General features: G+C 43.5%; 1 protein-coding gene across 1 annotated transcript in view; it reads left to right on the plus strand.

Moving 5' to 3' along the window:
• The window catches only part of ttn.2 (titin, tandem duplicate 2), a 185352-nt gene that overhangs the window by 78332 nt on the left and 87291 nt on the right, over positions 1-19729 (plus strand). The window contains exons 82-99 of the mRNA XM_072444281.1: positions 10-276; positions 837-1103; positions 2366-2505; positions 3919-4045; positions 4898-5040; positions 6891-7014; positions 7736-8002; positions 9841-9938; positions 10021-10189; positions 10506-10775; positions 13708-13974; positions 14510-14788; positions 15562-15970; positions 16412-16536; positions 16642-16908; positions 17493-17762; positions 18283-18582; positions 18987-19289. Of these exons, the coding sequence (XP_072300382.1) occupies positions 10-276; positions 837-1103; positions 2366-2505; positions 3919-4045; positions 4898-5040; positions 6891-7014; positions 7736-8002; positions 9841-9938; positions 10021-10189; positions 10506-10775; positions 13708-13974; positions 14510-14788; positions 15562-15970; positions 16412-16536; positions 16642-16908; positions 17493-17762; positions 18283-18582; positions 18987-19289 (4092 nt within the window). The remainder of the gene's footprint in view (positions 1-9; positions 277-836; positions 1104-2365; positions 2506-3918; positions 4046-4897; positions 5041-6890; positions 7015-7735; positions 8003-9840; positions 9939-10020; positions 10190-10505; positions 10776-13707; positions 13975-14509; positions 14789-15561; positions 15971-16411; positions 16537-16641; positions 16909-17492; positions 17763-18282; positions 18583-18986; positions 19290-19729) is intronic.

A 19729-nucleotide genomic window follows, 5' to 3' on the forward strand; every position in this document is an offset into this window, starting at 1 on the left:
CTTTATCAGGTATCCGCCTCGAATTTGTCAAAGCAATCAAAGACGTCACAGTGAAAGAGCGCGAAACAGCAGAGTTCAGCGTGGAATTGTCCCACGAGAACATCTCCGTGGTGTGGTACAAGAACGGAGTCCGCCTGCACCCTAGCAAAGTGGTACACATGTCCGAGAAAGGCAAGGTGCACACCCTGGCTTTCAAAGAAGTCACCGTGGATGACACTTCCCTCATCAAGGTGGAGGCAATGGGCAAGACGTGCGAGGCCATGCTCACTGTGCTTGGTGAGTTCATTGGAAATAAGATGGGCCGGAACTGCAATAAAGTTAGCAATATATCTATATAAATATTCAATTTCAACTACTAAATACTTGAAGGCACTGTACCTTATCTAAAAAACATTCATTTGAAACAGTTTGCCGCAGTCCAAAAGTATTCTTCACTTTCGCACTTATATCAATCACCCTAATTATTCTACGCAATTACTTGACAGACCCAGAGCGGGTTTAGCTTACAACTAGCATGCTTTCAAATCACTTCCTGGTTTGGGGGAATAAGTTGCTCAACACGCATTCAGCGGTCTCATTTTAACCCTGAGAGCTGATTTTACAACATATCTGTCATCATTTTGTGGAACATTTTAGGCTCAACAACAACATATTTGTGGAGGGTACATACAGTACATACTATACTATGGCACATGCTTGAGAGGTGATTGGTCAAGAGCTATACATGACAGGAAGTAGGGACAACATAGGCAATGCAGTCTTCCTGGTTCAACATTTGCTTCATGTCATTTTAGCGCACAGCTAACTTTTTTGTATCTTTTTTACATTTTCATCAGAGGGTGACCTGTACTTCACGGCCAAGCTCCAGAATTACACCGCTGTGGAAAAAGAGGAGGTGATCTTGATGTGCGAGCTGAGCAAGGCCAGTGGTGAAGTCAAATGGTTCAAAGACGGTAACGAAATCTACCCCTCGAAGAACATTCTGTTCCAATCCGACAGCAAGAAACGCATGCTGGTCATCAAGAAGGCCGCCAAGGGCGACATGGCCGGATACACCTGCGACTGTGGCACCGACAAAACCACAGCCGTCCTGAACATCGAAGGTAATACCTGCGGTCATCCCGGCCCCGCCCCCACACCAACGTCATTGGACAGAAGAATCAGACCCCGCCTGCTGACATCATCAAAGGCTGACCTCCCATTGGGCGCCTCCATTTCACTTGTTTGTCCTGTCTGACTCCTGCTGAAAATCCAACTTTATACATTCAAATTGAGTATAACACATGTACAAGAAATGCTTGAAGACATTTTAAGAGACATGTCTGTGACTTATGTAAATGTTTCTAAGATGTCTGTGAAGTATTTACATACATGTGATAATACTCTGTGTGTTATTTAACGCATGACTGTTTTATAGTTAAAAACATCGCCATATTTAAAGATTTGCCCGGCGGTCCAGTAGATTAGGCAGCAGCACCTATGCCAGGCTCTGTGTCGGCCTCAGCATCGAGAGATTGATTCCCAGCTCTTTGCTGAATGTCCTCCCTGCTCTTCTACCCCGTTTCCCGCTATACCCCTATCTGAGGTTGTCGGCTTTTAATCATTTAGTCGATTACTTGGTCGATAGCGTCTTAGTCGACCAACATTTTTATCAGTTGACTAATTATTTTATTTGCTTCACGGCACGTATAAAAATACAGTATAAAGAAATATAATGGCTTGGATTTATAGTGCACCTATCAAGCTTTGTAAAGTGCAACATTAGGCTCATTCATTCCCTCTGCACACTCCGAGGTGGTAAACTACTTTAGTGTCCACAGTTGCCCCCAGTTTGACTTACAGAGACGTGGCTGCTAATCTGTGCCCAGGGCTTCTGCAACCATAACCAATCATTCCTATATACAACAGTTCCATGCATTTAGTTCCTCTTAGAAGACAAGCACACTACCACCTAAGCCTCATGTGCCCCAGATTTAATGTGAAATGCTGTTAGAATATAACAGGCACGTGCATGAATGTAAAGCTAGATGTATGCAGCATGTATTTTCTCAACTAAAACTACAGAATTAGCCAAACTCCATCAAACATAGTGTAGGAACCATGTATACAGTTGGATTTTCATCAGGTCATCATATGTTGTGCTCTTATGCAAATTGTAAGTCTCTCTACAATAGAGTGACAGCTACTGGCCAAATTGTCACGTCTGTGTCCTTGTCGTATATATGTCTTTATACTATATGTTCTTTTTGTGTACATTATGTAATCAATTCTTGCTCTTTTCGTCACTATACTGTAATGTATTAGTCACCTGCGGCTGGCTCCTTGTGTTGGTGTGTGTCATTAACATGTGATTGCGCCTCTGCAGAGCGCGACATCAAGGTGCTCAGGCCTCTCTACAGCGTGGAAGTCACTGAGACCGAGACCGCCAAGTTTGAGATCGAGATCTCTGCTGATGATCTGCACGCCACATGGAAACTGAAGGGAGATACGCTCATGCCAACTCCTGTAAGACTTCAAAATAATCATTTACTTTTAGAAAGAATATATGCAGAATTGATAAAAAATGTAAAGGAGACATATTATGCGTTTGTGTTTACATTGAACTATGACATAAGTACATCAGCGTTTTATATTTTGTTCATTGCAAACTGCAAACTTGATCTAAAATGGCTTATGAACAGAAACGGGTTTGTTCAAAAGCCATGACTTCCGGTTCAAACCTGCGGAGCTGATAAGCCACTCTTCATAGTGCCACTCTTCATAGTGCCACTCTTCATAGTGCCACTCTTCATAGTGTCACTCTTCATAGTGCCACTCTTCATAGTGTCACTCTTCATAGTGTCAGTGTCACTCTTCATAGTGCCACTCTTCATAGTGCCACTCTTCATAGTGTCACTCTTCATAGTGTCAGTGTCACTCTTCATAGTGTCACTCTTCATAGTGTCACTCTTCATAGTGTCACTCTTCATAGTGTCAGTGTCACTCTTCATAGTGCCACTCTTCATAGTGCCACTCTTCATAGTGTCAGTGTCACTCTTCATAGTGTCACTCTTCATAGTGTCAGTGTCACTCTTCATAGTGTCACTCTTCATAGTGTCACTCTTCATAATGTCACTCTTCATAGTGTCACTCTTCATAGTGTCAGTGTCACTCTTCATAGTGTCACTCTTCATAGTGTCACTCTTCATAGTGTCACTCTTCATAGTGTCAGTGTCACTCTTCATAGTGCCACTCTTCATAGTGCCACTCTTCATAGTGTCACTCTTCATAGTGTCAGTGTCACTCTTCATAGTGTCACTCTTCATAGTGTCAGTGTCACTCTTCATAGTGTCACTCTTCATAGTGTCAGTGTCACTCTTCATAGTGTCACTCTTCATAGTGTCACTCTTCATAGTGTCACTCTTCATAATGTCACTCTTCATAGTGTCAGTGTCACTCTTCATAGTGCCACTCTTCATAGTGTCACTCTTCATAGTGTCACTCTTCATAATGTCACTCTTCATAGTGTCAGTGTCACTCTTCATAGTGTCACTCTTCATAGTGTCAGTGTCACTCTTCATAGTGTCACTCTTCATAATGTCACTCTTCATAGTGTCAGTGTCACTCTTCATAGTGTCACTCTTCATAGTGTCACTCTTCATAGTGTCACTCTTCATAGTGACATTTACATTGTCACTGTTATTCACATGTTTTTATTTGTATCTTTTATGTTATGAGCAAAACACACATTTGAGTAAACGAATGATGAGAAAACACGAAACAGTAAAGTTGATTTTGCATAATATGTTCCCTTTAAATTATAATGTTATAACAGCTGTACAAGGAATTGTTAAAAGTACAAATAAAATCAAATGCTGGCGTAGTAAGGCAAAATGTCAAATGGAGACTCAGGTGGATTTTGTGTTTTTGATCTCACAGGAGGTTGAAATAAAAGAGGAGGGCGCTCACCACATTCTGACTCTCTTCAACTGCCACAAAGACATGGCCGGAAGCGTGGACTTCTCGGCAGGGAATGCCAAGTCAACAGCACAGCTCAGGGTCAAAGGTGAGAGAAATGATTTGCTGATAATATTCAAGACAAGTAGCCAAACATGTTAAAGTTTTACCTTATGTCACTCATACAAAACTGTTTTGTAACTGCTGGAAATTGAATACTTATGGCTTGGTGTCTTATCCCGTGTAAAGTTTATTAGTTTATCTACAGGCTTGATGTTTGGCTGCAGAATAAGTACGATGATGATGTGCTGAGTAGATAATAAAAGACAGCTCAGTGATCTAACAAACACTTATCTCGTGGTCCAGCTGTCAGCGGCCCGTCTTTAACTGCCTGTAAAGGGGCATTAAGTCTGGCATGTTAAGCAGTCCGTTGTAAATACTTGATACCACTTGTTAATCCAGTCTGACAACTATAACTACCACAATATGGAGGCGTTACAACACTTGGCTCTTGCTGTGATGTCACTCGTGCCACCTTACATTGGGTAACTTCAATTTTTTCTATTCCAAGAAAATTGTAGGCATGATTGACAGTAACAGGCTGTTGTAGCACTGATGGCTGCGGTGGGCTCCCAGCCAATCACGCCGCTCGGTTATTTTAGAAGCCGCATGCCTTTTCTAGAACAGGTTCCCAGTGATTGGACGTGACCCCTGATTTTACTGGTTAGTGCCGGCCCATACATATTCCATCAGAGCGTATGCTAATGAGCTAAATCCTCTCAGGGCCAAGTCCCAGTGTGGCTGTCTTTAGTTGGCTTGAGGGCTTCAGCGGCCTGCCTTCAGCTCAACCCGAACCATGCGGATTAACCATTAAGGAATAACCGTTAGCCCAAAGAACCCTTTTGGATCTGTTGACTTGTTTTGGGCGAGGAGCTAACCATGTCTTCTCCCCAACCCGAAGCCCGGGTGATCGGCCTGAAGCGGTCACTGAGCGATGTGACCGTCACCGCCGGGGAGACCGCCACCTTTGAGTGCGAGCTGTCGTACGAAGGCATCGCTGTCGAGTGGTTCCTGGGGGGTACCAAACTGGAACCAAGCGACAGAGTAAGTCCAACATCACGCTCGACTTCACTTCCCGCATCCACCACTAGAGACAGCAAACCGCCGCTTGTCGACGCACGCTGCGGTTTGTCGTCGGGCCCCTCTATTGTTTGCCCCATCACCACAGGACAACATGTTCAGCTTCATATTAGGGCCTGTCGCCGACCAAGATGCCAGGGGAGCATTCGATCCTGGCTTTTGAGATAACGCAGGAGGGAGACTTTTCTGCCCTTCTAGCGTTTCTCCCGGGTTATTTATAACAGCAGTGGCAGGTTGAAGCGCAGGGCAGGTGGCAACAACAGCTATTTGACAGCTTCGCTTTTCAATTCATTTGCCGTGCTGTAAATGTGATTTTCCTTTTATTGGTGGTGAGGTTAAGACAACCAAGAACGAGTCAGGCAATAAAATGTCAGTGTAAAGTAGGTTGTTTTACAGCTTGAACCTGAACTCTCATGGTTTCCCGTGTCATTTGATGTGTCTTGCGTTTGTGATGTTGCAAAAGGCTGTGTTGTCAAAGTATGGCAAAGAAATGAGCCAACAGAAACGATAAAGTTAAGGAATTAGATGCCCTGATGAAAATTCTAAGCTGATTCTTGTAAACATGTATTTTTTGTTGTGAAATACCAACTAACATTGTCAAAAGAAGGTTTAAATGTGGATAAAAACAAACAAAGCTAACAGTGATGGTTAGTAGACTGTGTTTGAGCTTGTTAGCAGTCTCATAAACGAGACAGCGATAAAAGTTTTATCACACCGTAAAACATGGAAGCAATAAAAACTGTGCGATTAATTTTAATATGTGCTTAATAACTGTGTGAAATTTGGTTTGACGTTTAAAAACATATATAATTGGGTTTTAAACGTTTGTAGATTGTAATTGTTGAATAATTGACATTGAATTGCACTAAACCATTTTACAGTCCTTTTAACATAGATATAAAGCTTGTTGTATACATAATTACATTTTTAGTTATATATGAGGGAATTCTCTGGTTTGTATTGGCTTCCTTTTGAGTGCGAGGGCTCAATACAGTGAGTGGATATGTATAAAAGCAGCAAGGTGTCAAGAGGTCGCATGGTTTAAATCTGTTGAAGGAGAAAGCAGCTGCCGGAGTTCTTTTAGCTGTCAGGACTTGGCCCGCTGAGCTCCTGACATGTAACATTCATTTCACTTGTACATGTTGCACTTGTTTTACAGTGTTGTGGAAGTGAGAAAGATTTAAATCAATGTAAATATAGAGCTGTAGAAAACATTTGAAAAGGTTAATCTTGTGCCGGTGATATGATCTTAATCCTGATAATATTATAGTCCCTTGAATATGTGCAGTGGTGGAAGAAGATATCTGTTTTCTTATGTAAAAGTGCAGATACATGTAAAAGATTTATGTCAAAGTTTGGAAGAACCTGTTTAAAAATGTAGTTTAGGAGTTTTAGATTTTTAAAATTGTTAAAAAGTGAAATGTAATGATTTTGGTTAAAAAAAATCTGCCGATCTGATTATTGAACTAAAAAAATATTTACACAAGAACCTGATAAAATTGTATCCACTGTAAAAAAAAATAAATAAAAAAAAATCCCTTTAACTTTAGTATGGTACTTTTACTTGTAGTTTGTTTGTTTCCACCACTGCGTTTGTGTATTGTTTTGCTTGAAGTATTGCCAAGATTATAGCCTGAATATAGATTGTATACATTGTTAAACCTGCTTTACTGTTACGATTTGACTGCAAACATTTGAACCTGCAAACAATTTTACGAGGCTCATAAATGTTAACACAGGTGTCAAAGGGTCACATAGCACGACTATAAAAGAACCTGCAAAAGAAACACTGCTTTACTGCTTTTGCCTAACAGGTGGTGATAAAGGCAGACGTGACCATCCACAGCTTGACCCTACGGGACGTTAAGCTCAGTGAAGCCGGACTGGTTAAACTTGTGGCTAAAGATTTCACAACAGAGGCAAATCTCACTGTCAAAGGTGAGAGTCAATGCTCGAGTCAATGCTAAGTCAAAGTCATAAAAATGTTTTAGAGACTGGTAGTCCAGAGTTAAAAGACACACTACAATAAAACATTAAAAATATAAAAATAAATATCTATGTATATATAACCACTGACAAAAGATTAGACATACTATTATCCATTAGTAGGGTTATAAAAAATATTGTTTGTAGATTTTATGATAAAACTAGTATTGAAACTACTTTAGATATCTATGTGAAAGTGTTCTTCTACTCAAAATGTGAGTTTCTGAACAGTTTTAGAATGATCTTGAGCTTTATCAGAACATATATTATATTATAACCACATACAAAGAAAGTAGTATTATTTTGTGTATCAAGCCAATTCAAGTTTGACATTTTTGTATCATTTTAGTAAAGTTTTGTAATGTTTTAAGGTGCATTTAAACTTGCACAAACACCATATTAAAATTAAACAAGACCAAATAAATAATTAGATCAGAATTCAAACTGGGATGAAACCAGTACTAAACACATGTAACTGTGAACGCACCCTTAAAAGCCACTCTCGATTCTTTGCAGCAAGAACCAGCTCCAAAATCATTCAGAACAGAATTCAATAAACATGTATTTTCCATTATGACTCTTTTATAATTAATCGAAAGAGCAATAAATGCAATTACCATTGATATTCAATCAATTGCACAGCCATACCTCTCACACTGTATTGTACATTCAGAGCCACCAGTGGAGTTCTCAAAGCCACTGGAAGACCAGACAGTGGAAGAGGAAGCCACCGCGATACTGGAATGTGAAGTGTCCCGGGAAAACGCAGAGGTAACATGGTTCAGAGACACACAGGAAATCCGGAAGACCAAGAAGTACGAGATCGTAGTGGACGGCCGCAAACGAACACTGCTCATCCACGACTGCACTTTGGACGACTCCAGGACCTACACCTGCGACGCCAAGGATTTCAAAACCTCCTGCTTCCTCAATGTCGAGCGTGAGTCTATTGAAGTTAGCTTGTCACTTTACATCAATACTTACCTAAAAAAATCTACCAGCATTTGGCAACAACACATTAAGCCAATTTGTCCAGTTAAATTTCATACATACTGACTTTTAATCATGTAATAGAATAGTAGAAAAAGCTTCAGTTGTAGTCATCTGGACTCAGTTAGAAAAAATAGACGTTTCGACTCTCATCCAAGAGTCATTGTCAATAAAAGAGTTGTTTGTTTCAACAGAAACTCCCCCCTTGTATCTACCGAGCTAGCCTATTCAGAATTTTAATGGGCTATTAGAATCCTCTTTGTCTTTGTGAGACCCTGGCTCAACCAGGGTGTGGAAAACACGCACAACTTTGTGAATAAAGTGAAACATCTCCAACTGGACCCAGATGACCTCATGGTTTCATATGATGTTGTGTCCCTGTTCACCTGCATCCCGACCTCTGATGCAGTAGCAGCGGTGAGGATCAGACTGCAGGAAGACACCACCCTACACTGACACCTGAACACATATGTAATCTGTTGGACATCTGTCTGAACACCACTTACTTTCAATTCCGGGGACAATTTTACAGACAGATTCATGGCTGTGCCATGGGCTCGCCCGTCTCTCCCATAGTGGCCAACCTGTACATGGAGCACTTTGAGAAGAAGGCACTGGCCTCTTTCTCAGGCATAGCCCCAAAACTGTGGCTTCGCTATGTCGATGATACTTTTGTAACAATCAAGAAACAAGAGATGGAAACCTTCTCTGAGCACATCAATGCTGTGGACCCACATATCAGGTTTACAAGAGAAGACGCTAAGGAGAATCGCTTGGCCTTTCTTGATTGTTCCACGATCAGAGAAGGAAGGGTGTTTCTATCCCTTATGTGTCTGGCCTGTCGGAAAAACTGCAGAGAATTTTTAGACAACACGAAGTCCCTGTTTATTTTAAACCAGGTAACACTTTAAGACAAAAACTGGTTCATCCTAAGGACAAAAACAGAGCAATGTAGTTTATTCGACCCAATGCAGTGAAGAAAGCTGTAAAGAACGGTACATAGGTGAGACTAAACAGCCTTACACAAGAGGCTCTATCAGCACAGAAGAAATACAAGTTCAGGACCTCAGAGTGCCGTGCATCTCCATCTTGAAGCCTCTAATCACTCGTTTGAAGACGGTGAGGTGAAGGTTTTAAGCAGGGAGAAAAGACGGTTTGAAAGAGGAGTCAAGGAAGCTATTTTTGTTAAAAAAGAAAGACCTTCTTTAAACAGAAATGGAGGGCTAAGATTCAATCATCCTGGTATCTATAATGGTATACTAAACCCTTGGAAAGGTAGAGGACCAGGACCAGGACATTTAGATGCTAATCAGGTACTCAGGGTGGTTGAGCCAGGGTCTCACAAAGACAAAGAGGATTCTAATAGCCCATTAAAATTCTGAATAGGCTCGGTAGATACAAGGGGGGAGTTTCTGTTGAAACAAACAACTCTTTCTACTTCAGGAAGGCTCCTCCCAATGGGCTGGACTTACCACAGAACAGTATTAATATCAGAGTTCTCGATCTAAATTCTTTTATTGACAATGACTCTTGGATGAGAGTCGAAACATCTATTTTTTATAACTGAGTCCAGATGACTACAACTGAAGCTTTTTCTACTATGGAACACGCCTGGACGAATGAGGGATTACACCGACACATGTAATAGAATGTAAAAAAGATTGTACACCAAACCAGACCTAGCACATTTTGAATATTAAAAGCCACAGAGGCCAATAAGTTAAACAGTTTATGTCAAGACCTTACCATCAATATATAGTGTTGAATGTCTGTGCTGTTCCCCCCCAGCTCCACATGTTGAGTTCTCTAAGCCGCTCCATGATGTCGAGGTCAAAGAGAAAGAATCTGCCAGGTTTGAATGTGAAGTTTCAAGAGAAGATGTCAAAGTAAGTCCTCAGAAAAAATCAATACTAGAGAGAGTCAACTGTTGAAGTCCGTTGAAATGACCTAATCATTGTTGTGCACCAGGTCCGCTGGTTTAAAGACGGAAGTGAAATCAGGAAGGGGAAGAAGTACGAGATTATTGCACAGGGTCGCCAACACATCCTCGTCGTCCACAAGTCTGTTTTCGACGACGAGGCCGAGTACGAATGTGACGCCAAGACCTCCAAGTCCTCCGGCATGCTTACTGTCGTCGGTAAGTGACAGATCTGAGAGGTGACACCGCTCACAATAAGAATAAATGTTTTTCAAGGTATTTTTGAGCCTTAAAAATGTACTGTAAACTCACTATGCGATCAAGATTCCAACATTTTAGACACCTATTCTCCCTCGATCAGTGATATTACATTGCAGACAGCCAAAATTGTGCATTGGACACCCGGCTTAACTGATAAAATTGATCAAATAAGAATATAATTATCACTATTATTACTCAAGTATAAAGTATGTGGCACTATCTTCAAAATGAACACTCAAAGTACAGTCACTCAAGAAAATTGCTGTCCCTGCAGAGGAGGAGGCACGATTTTCAAAGAACCTGGCTAACGTGGAGGGCACAGAGACAGACAGTGTGAAGTTGATCTGCGAGGTGTCCAAACCCGACGCTGACGTGACGTGGTACAAAGGAGACAAGGAGCTGCCCGAGGGTGGCCGCTACGAGCACATTGTGGACGGAAAGAGACGCATCCTGCTCATCCAGGACCTCAAGCTGGACGACGCCGGGGAATACAACTGCAGGCTGAGCCCCACCGTCAAGACCTCAGGAAACCTTAAGATTAACGGTATGGTTTACACTCAAGACTGCTCAACATGATATCATTGGCAGGTTCGAATTGGCTGTTTACTGTTATAATGGAGAGATCTGGTCCAAGTCTTTGTCAAAATCCATGTAATTACTGGGTCTATTGACAAAAACAGGCAAAACGTTTCAATAGGTCTCATTCATGAATTTTCTCTCTTTCACTCTTATCCAATATTATAAAATAAAAATAAAAAATACAAATATATAACTAACAATCATACAAGACCTTAACATTTTTTAATTTAAATCAAGGGTAATAATATTCTAAATCTCTTAGCAATAGCAAGTTTGTGGACCAAGTTGTATTGGATCAAATTGGAGCGCAAATATTACAATGACCACTTGTGATGCTATGCTAGAAATCCATCCATCCATCCATCCATCTTCTGCCGCTTTATCCGGGGCCGGGTCGCGGGGGCAGCAGTCTGAGCAGGGACTCCCAGACTTCCTTCTCCCCAGACACTTCCTCTAACTCCTCCGGGGGGATCCCGAGGCGTTCCCAGGCCAGCTGAGAGACATAGTCTCTCCAGCGTGTCCTGGGTCTTCCCCGGGGCCTCTTCCCGGTGGGACATGCCTGAAACACCTCCCGAGGGAGGCGCCCAGGAGGCATCCGGAACAGATGCCCGAGCCACCTCAGCTGGCTCCTCTCGACGTGGAGGAGCAGCGGCTCTACTCCGAGCTCCCCCCGTGTGGCCGAGCTCCTCACCTTATCTCTAAGGGAGCGCCCAGCCACACGGCGGAGGAAACTCATTTCGACCGCGATCTTGTTCTTTCGGTCACTACCCAAAGCTCATGACCATAGGTGAGGGTAGGAACGTAGACCGACCGGTAAATAGAGAGCTTTGCCTTTCGGCTCAGCTCCCTCTTCACCACAACAGTCCGATGCAGCGACTGCATCACTGCAGCCGCTGCACCGATCCGCCTGTCGATCTCACGCTCCATCCTTCCCTCACTCGTGAACAAGACCCCGAGATACTTGAACTCCTCCACTTGGGGCAAGGACACCCCACCCACCTAAAGAGGGCAAGCCACCTTTTTCCGGTCGAGAACCATGGCCTCGGATTTGGAGATGCTGATTCTCATCCCAGCCGCTTCACACTCGGCTGCAAACCGTCCCAGTGCATGTTGCAGGTCCGGGTTTGATGGAGCCATCAGGACAACATCGTCTGCAAACAGCAGAGATGAGATCCTGTGGTCCCCAAACCGGACACCCTCCGACCCCCGACTGCGCCTAGAAATTCTGTCCATAAAAATTATGAACAGAACCGGTGACAAAGGGCAGCCCTGGCGGAGTCCAACATGCACTGGGAACAGGTCTGACTTACTGCCGGCAATGCGAACACAGCTCCTGCTCCGGTCATACAGGGACCGGACAGCCCTGAGCAAAGGGCCCCGGACCCCGTACTCCCGAAGCACCCCCCAAAGGACACCCCGAGGGACACGGTCGAAAGCCTTCTCCAGATCCACAAAGCACATGTGGACTGGTTGGGCAAACTCCCATGAACCCTCGAGCACCCGATGGAGGGTATAGAGCTGGTCCAGTGTTCCACGACCGGGACGAAAACCACTCTGCTCCTCCTGAATCCGAGGTTCGACTATCGGTCGGATTCTCCTCTCCAGTACCTTGGAATAGACCTTACCTGGGAGGCTGAGGAGTGTGATCCCTCTGTAGTTGGAACACACCCTCCGGTCCCCCTTCTTGAACAGAGGGACCACCACCCCGGTCTGCCAGTCCAGAGGCACGGTCCCCGAACGCCACGCGATGTTGCAGAGACGTGTCAACCAAGACAGTCCTACAACATCCAGATACTTTAGGTACTCAGGGCGGATCTCATCCACCCCCGGAGCCCTGCCACCGAGGAGTTTGCGGACAACCTCAGTGACTTCAGCTTGGGTGATGGATGAGCCAGCCTCCGAGTCCCCGGTTTCTACTTCCTCTTCGGAAGACGTGACTGAGGGATTAAGGAGATCCTCAAAGTATTCCTTCCACCGTCCGACGACATCCCCAGTCGAGGTCAGCAGGCCTCCACCCGCACCGTAAACGGTGTTGGTGAGACACTGCTTCCCCCTCCTGAGGCGCCGGACGGTTTGCCAGAATTTCTTTGGTGCCGACCGATAGTCCTCCTCCATGGCCTCCCCGAACTCCTCCCAGGCCCGGGTTTTTGCCTCTGCGACAGCACGAGCCGCGGCTCGCTTGGCCTGCCGATACCCCTCGATGACCTCCGGAGACCTACAAGCCAGAGTGGCCTGATAGGCCTCCTTCTTCAGTCTGACGGCATCCCTTACTTCCGGTGTCCACCACCGGGTTCGGGGGTTGCCGCCACGACAGGCACCGGAGACCTTGCGACCACAGCTCCGAGCAGCCGCATCAACAATGGAGGCGGAGAACATGGTCCACTCGGACTCAATGTCCCCAGCCTCCCCCGGGACATGGGAGAAGCTCTCCCGGAGGTGCGAGTTGAATACCCTACTGACAGAGGGCTCCACTAGACGTTCCCAACAGACCCTCACAATGCGCTTGGGTCTGCCAAGTCTGTCCGGCTTCCTCCTCCGCCAGCGTATCCAACTCACCAACTCGGTTGACAACTCTGCCCCTCTCTTCACCCAAGTGTCCAAGAGACGCGGCCGGAGGTCAAATGACACGACAACAAAGTCGATCATTGACCTCCGGCCTAGGGTGTCCTGGTGCCATGTGCACTGATGGACACCCTTGTGCTTGAACATGGTGTTCGTTATGGACAATCCGTGGCTAGCACAGAAGTCCAATAACTGAACACCGCTCGGGTTCAGATCGGGGAAGCCGTTCTTCCCGATCACCCCTCTCCAGGTGTCACTGTCATTGCCCACGTGGGCACGTTCTATGCTAGAAATGTATGTTTTAAATAGCTAACGGTTACTCTTTGTCTCTTCAGAGTTGGCTGCCGAGTTCATCTCCAAGCCACAGAACCAGGAGGTGGTGGAGGGCCACAAGGCGGAGTTCACCTGCACCGTTTCCAAGGACACCTTTGAAGTCAAATGGAAGAAAGGGGATAAGGAGCTTGAAGCTGGAGACAAATACCAGATGGTCAGCGACGGCAAGAGGCGAGCGCTGATCATTACGAACGCAGACCTGAAAGACGAAGGCGCATACGTGGTGATGATTGGACCAACAAGAGCCAGTGCTGACCTCACTGTGCTCGGTAAGATAAGCCTGCTACTCCCTTTATCCCTTATGTGCAGTATTCAACCAGGACCATCATTTAAAGATTAAAAAAGTAACATTTTATTAATTTATTTGTATAGACTAAAAGAGCAAAAAGACAGAAATAGAGCAAATAAGCAAAAAGGTATTTTCAAGTTCAATGTAAAAATATTTTTTTTCTCTTTGTGAATATCCTATTTTTGTTGTTGCTGCAGCCAAAAGTACTTTCGACATGTATCCATCTATTGTTTCTGTTGTTGGTGTTTTATGTCCTAGCAACATTCAAAATTGTATTGAATGTCTGAAGATGTTACGTATACTGTATTTATCAACTAAGAGTCTCCCTTTTGCTAAAGCTGAAGTAAAAATATTGTGTCAGAATACTCTGAGAATTAACTTAAAAGATGACTTAAGTAACTGAGTAAATGTAACTGCTACCCACCTCTTGTGTATGCAGATGAAGAACTAATTCTTCTGCTGAATACTGTTTCACAATATGCTCTGAAACCCATGACTGAACTTGTCCCCTGCAGAGAAACTGAAGGTGATCACGCCCCTGAAGGACTCCGAGGTTCTGGAGGGCCAAGAGATCGTCCTGAACTGTGAAGTGAACTCTGAGGGAGCAAAGGCCAAGTGGCTGAGGAACGACGAGACCCTGTTTGAGAGCGGCAAGCACGTGATGTTGCAGCGAGACAATGTCTTCTCTCTGAGGATCAAGGAAGCCTCAAAGGGAGACGAAGCCAACTACAGCATCAACCTGACCAACCAGAGAGGCGAGCAGGCCAAGAGCACCTGCAAACTCACTGTCAAAGGTCAGTATTTGATTTAGGAGACACTTCTGATCATGAGATCATGTTTTTTCTCCTTAAGTTGTATTTTGTTTCACTGGTGCATGTTTGAAGGGAGAATCGAACCCCCTCGGATGCCATTAGGTCTCGAATACCCAGGTGATAGAGCCAACTGGGTTTAGTTGTGGAATCTGGCAACCCAAAATGAGGCGCTCGATTGGCTTTCTGATTGGTGTAAATTAGGGGCGGTACAATATGGATTTTCTTGTTTTATTTCTTTGAGCCGATACCGATATCTGATATTTGGCTTGATGCGGTGGCCTATAACCAATGTTTGCTGATACCAATGTTAACATTCTAAAATCCATAGTAAAGATCTCAAATTCACTTTTGCCTTTAGGAAAAATAAAAACAACATGTATATATAATAATAGTAATAAAAATAAAACAAATAATTTGTAGCCTGACTATGTAAACATACTGCATTTTTCTAGCCCGATTCCTCGTCTATTTATATTTTTATTTATTAGTCTGTTAAAAGACAAATCTGAACACATGAACGAACAATATTAGTGCCAAGAAGATTTTTCATTTATTTTTTCTGATATCGGATGTTACGATACCAGCAAAAACCCTCCGATATCAGCTAATACGACACTGGAACACATATATTGCCCATCCCTAGTTAAAAAAAAACCTTCTACATTTTGAATTCCACCTCCAATTTGTTGAGGTTCGGTCCTTAACAGAAACAGACACAAGTGCAATGAAAAATATGTGTCTTCTCGTTCAATCAGAGGAGAGCCTGAGGATCGTGGCCCCTCTGGAGGACATCGACACTCAGGAGAAGAAGACAGTCAGCTTCTCCTGCAAAGTCAACCGCCTCAACGCCACGATCAAGTGGATGAAGGGTGGCGAGGAGATCACCTTCAGCAAACGCGTGGTGTACAGGGTGGACAAGGAGAAGCACACCCTGACCATCAAAGACTGCACGCTGGCCGACGAGGGCGAGTACACAGCCGTGGCCGGGGAAAACAAATCCGCGGCCGAGCTCATCATCAGCGAGGCCCCCACAGACTTCTCGGCGCAGCTCAAGGACCAGACCATCACCGAGTTTGAGGACGCCGAGTTCGCCTGCAAACTGACCAAAGAAAAGGCCGACGTCAAGTGGTACAGGAACGGACGTGAGATCAGAGAAGGACTCAGGTGAGGAAACTATTTGTTACTATAGGGTTTCATCTATTTTGGGTAGTTCTGAGGTTTTTAAGGTTTGACCACTCATATAGCAAAAAATGAAATCTGGAAATGGGTTTTTGCTCATTAAAAAAACCTTAAACATGCAATAAACTGTTAAAGTATGCAAAAAGTATTGAGAAATAGTCAGATGTATGAATATTACATACGGCTTTTAAATTACACATATTATGCAAAATTGACCATATTATAACATCAAAAACACACCTTTAGTTGTCTTTTGCTTCATTCGCGCTTGTTTCAAAAATCCTGTTTACAAGTTCCTTTGACTCTGAGCCTCACAAAAACACTCGCTTTCAAATTTTCCATGATTTGTGATATCATAGGGAGAGATCCTGAGGCTTCTTGCTAGTTTTTTTGGTCCATGAATTAGAAATATAATTGTTTCGACAGATATAAGTTTGAAAAAGAAGGTAGAATCGTCACCCTACGCATCAAGGAGTGCCGACCTGACGATGAATGTGAATATGCCTGTGGTGTGGACGAGAAGCGATCCCGAGCCAGGCTGTTTGTAGAAGGTACATTACTCATAGGGATAAATCAAATATTGACGTAATTTCTCATGAATAATATCTAATCAATGATGTTGTGTGTGTGTGTGTGTGTGTGTGTGTGTGTGTCAGAAACCCCAGTGGAAATCATCCGACCTCCTCAGGACATTTTCGAGCCCCCGGGTTCAGACGTGGTGTTCGAGGTGGAACTCAACAAAGACAGAGTGGAGGTGAAATGGCTGAGGAACAACATGACGGTGGTGCAGGGCGACAAGTACCAGATGATGAGCGAGGGCAAAGTCCACAGGCTGCAGGTCTGCGAGATCCGGCCCCGCGACCAGGGAGAGTACAGGGTCATGGTCAAGGACAAGGACGCCAAGGCCAAGCTGGAACTGGCAGGTGAGAAACTGTGTGGAGACAAACATGACTTTTAAATTGTGGTTTCATGGCTTTAGCTTTAATTTTTTTAAATCTTTTTTGTGTGTGTTTTTATCTGTCTTAATATTTGCACACACAAAAAGTACAATTTAAAAACACACTACAAGTCAAATGTTTGGACACGCTTTTAAATTAACGTTTTTTCTTTTTTTTTAATGATATTTACATTTTGGATTCTCACTGACGACATCAAAACTGTGACTAAACACACAACAACAAATAACTCAAGTTTTATATTTTAGATGCTTCAAAAAGCCACTCTTTGTTTTGTTTGTTTACTGCTTTTGTCAACCCTGGCTAAATCTAAAATTTAACACATATTTAGAGTTTTCTTCTTTTGCTATATCATTCCACATATATCGCTTCATACATTTGATGTCTACAGTATGTGTTTACTATGTAGAAAGTAGTAAACAAAGCAAAAAGCATTATATTAAAAGGTGTATCCAAAAGTGTGTGTTTTATAGTTAAAAAATGATAAAATCAAAATATATATAGTGTAGAGTCAAAGTTAATTCTGTAATGACTCCCATTTTGTATCCCAGCTGTGCCTCAGATCAAGACCACAGACCAGACTTACGTGACGGACGCCGGGAAGCCCATCGTCATGGCGGTGCCCTTCAGCGCTTACCCTCAGGCTAAGGCCGACTGGCTGTACAACAACCTGAGCCTGGCCAAAGACAACATCTTCACCTCCTCGGACCGCACAGAGTACCGTCTGAAGGACCCCAAGAAGTCTGACCAGGGACGCTACAGGATCGCCATCAAAAACAAGCACGGCGAGGGAGAGGCCTTCATCACCCTGGATGTCATTGGTGAGGAGGCGGGAGTGACATTAAGCAAACATTAATCAAACATTAATCAGACATTTAGAGCAAGGCTTTACAATCTATGTGCCAATATCTAAATAATAATACTAATACTTATTATTGCAATAAAGTGTGTATGTTTTAGTCTCTTCAATCACCTCTTCATTGGTGTTTGTGAATAAATATTACTTATTTAAAGCAGCTTTATACCATTTCTTTCATATAATAAAATAATGAGTTTTGCCCCAGAAAAAGCAGCTCTTGAAACCCAAGAACTCTTTCTTTTGGGTGAAAATGAGTCCATTGTGTGCTCTTTGCATCCAATTATTCAGTATTTTATACTCCACGAAGCAGGAAGTGCATCATTAACATGCTAGCGTTGTGAAAAGTGCTTATGAACTGATCACCGGAATAATTAGGATGCTATGAATGCTTTAGAGTTTTAAATGAACTAATTAGGATTTCACTCCCTTTCTCAAATTTCCCAAAATAATAATGAATGAACGTTTTTGTCTTCTCCATCCAGATGTCCCTGGACCAGTGAAGAACCTGCAGGTTATGGACACTGCCGATGGTGAGGTGAGCCTGGCCTGGGAGGAGCCTGAGAGCGACGGAGGAAGCAAAGTCATCTCCTACATTGTGGAGAGACGCGACGTGAAGCGCAAGACCTGGACCCTGGCTACGGACCACGCTGAGAGCCCTGAGTACACCGTGACTGGGCTCCACAAGGACTCCATGTACCTGTTCAGAGTCTGCGCCAGGAACCGCGTAGGCAGCGGGCCCTTGGTCGAGACTGACAAACCGGTGCAGGCCAAGAACAAGTTTGGTAAGGATCGAGGAGAGACCGATGCACAGAGGTCGCATGGTCACAGCTTTTGAAATGGCCTTAACACGAATGTGGGAGAGAATGCAGTTCTCAATCTCTCCTCAAGCGAACGTGATGTATTGTCAGCCACGCGTCAAAATGTGCGTTGGCCTTTCTTGGAGTTTCATTATTGAGAAGTACCACACTTATATAAAATACATTACATTTAACGTAATACATTTTGATTGATTCGTCTTTTTTCTTTGATTTTTTATTCAAGTTAAATCTGACATTGATTTTGACTAATAGCAACGATGATTAGCATAATTTAATCTAGTCCTAAAATCAGGCAAAGCTTTTATCATCAAGATTGAAAAGTTGAAAAATACAAAAACCTTTGAGCATATTACCTGTTTCCATTTCAGGTGTTCCTGATGCTCCTCTGAACGTGATTGTTGGAAATGTGAGTAAGTTTGGCTGCACTGTGGGCTGGGAGCCCCCCATGTCCGACGGTGGATCTCCAATCACCTCCTACATCATTGAGCTGAGAGACAGGACGTCCGTGAAATGGTCCCCGGTCCAGGTCACCAAAGCCGGAGAACTCAGCGCCGTTATCAACGACGTGATTGAAAACAAGGAGTACATCTTCAGGGTCAAGGCCCAGAACAAGGCTGGTGACGGGAAGCCCAGTGCCGCCTCTCAGCCTGTCAAGATTATGGATCCAATTGGTATGATCTTTTTTATATTTATATATTTCTAGTTTTCTGTTGAGAGCACTTACCAAGGGAACTTAGAATGGTTTCAGAGGTTAAAATAATATAAAATGTAATAGAATTTGGATGAAAAAATGTTCTCTGTAGTAAATACTAGATCTTTAAGAATGTTGAATGAGAATGTATTGTTCCCGTTAGGGTTCATGGGTGACTGGAGCCTATCCCTGTGACTTTGGGCTTTAGGCGGGATACACCCTGGACATCACTGTATTTAAGGCTAAAACAAGTTAATAACTTAATCGCAACTAATCAAATATTGAAATAATCGTCAACTAATTTGTTAATCAAATCATATCTTTCTGAACTATACAGAACATGTCAGGAAACTCAGAGAAGAGAAATTCATGGACTACTGAAGTGTGAAAGGAGAAGGGAAAAGAGAGGAGAGAGAAGAA

Source organism: Eucyclogobius newberryi, unplaced genomic scaffold (genome assembly GCF_026437365.1).
Source record: "Eucyclogobius newberryi isolate DKJ021-1_F unplaced genomic scaffold, fEucNew1.0.hap1 SCAF_14, whole genome shotgun sequence".
Taxonomy (NCBI): domain Eukaryota; kingdom Metazoa; phylum Chordata; class Actinopteri; order Gobiiformes; family Gobiidae; genus Eucyclogobius; species Eucyclogobius newberryi.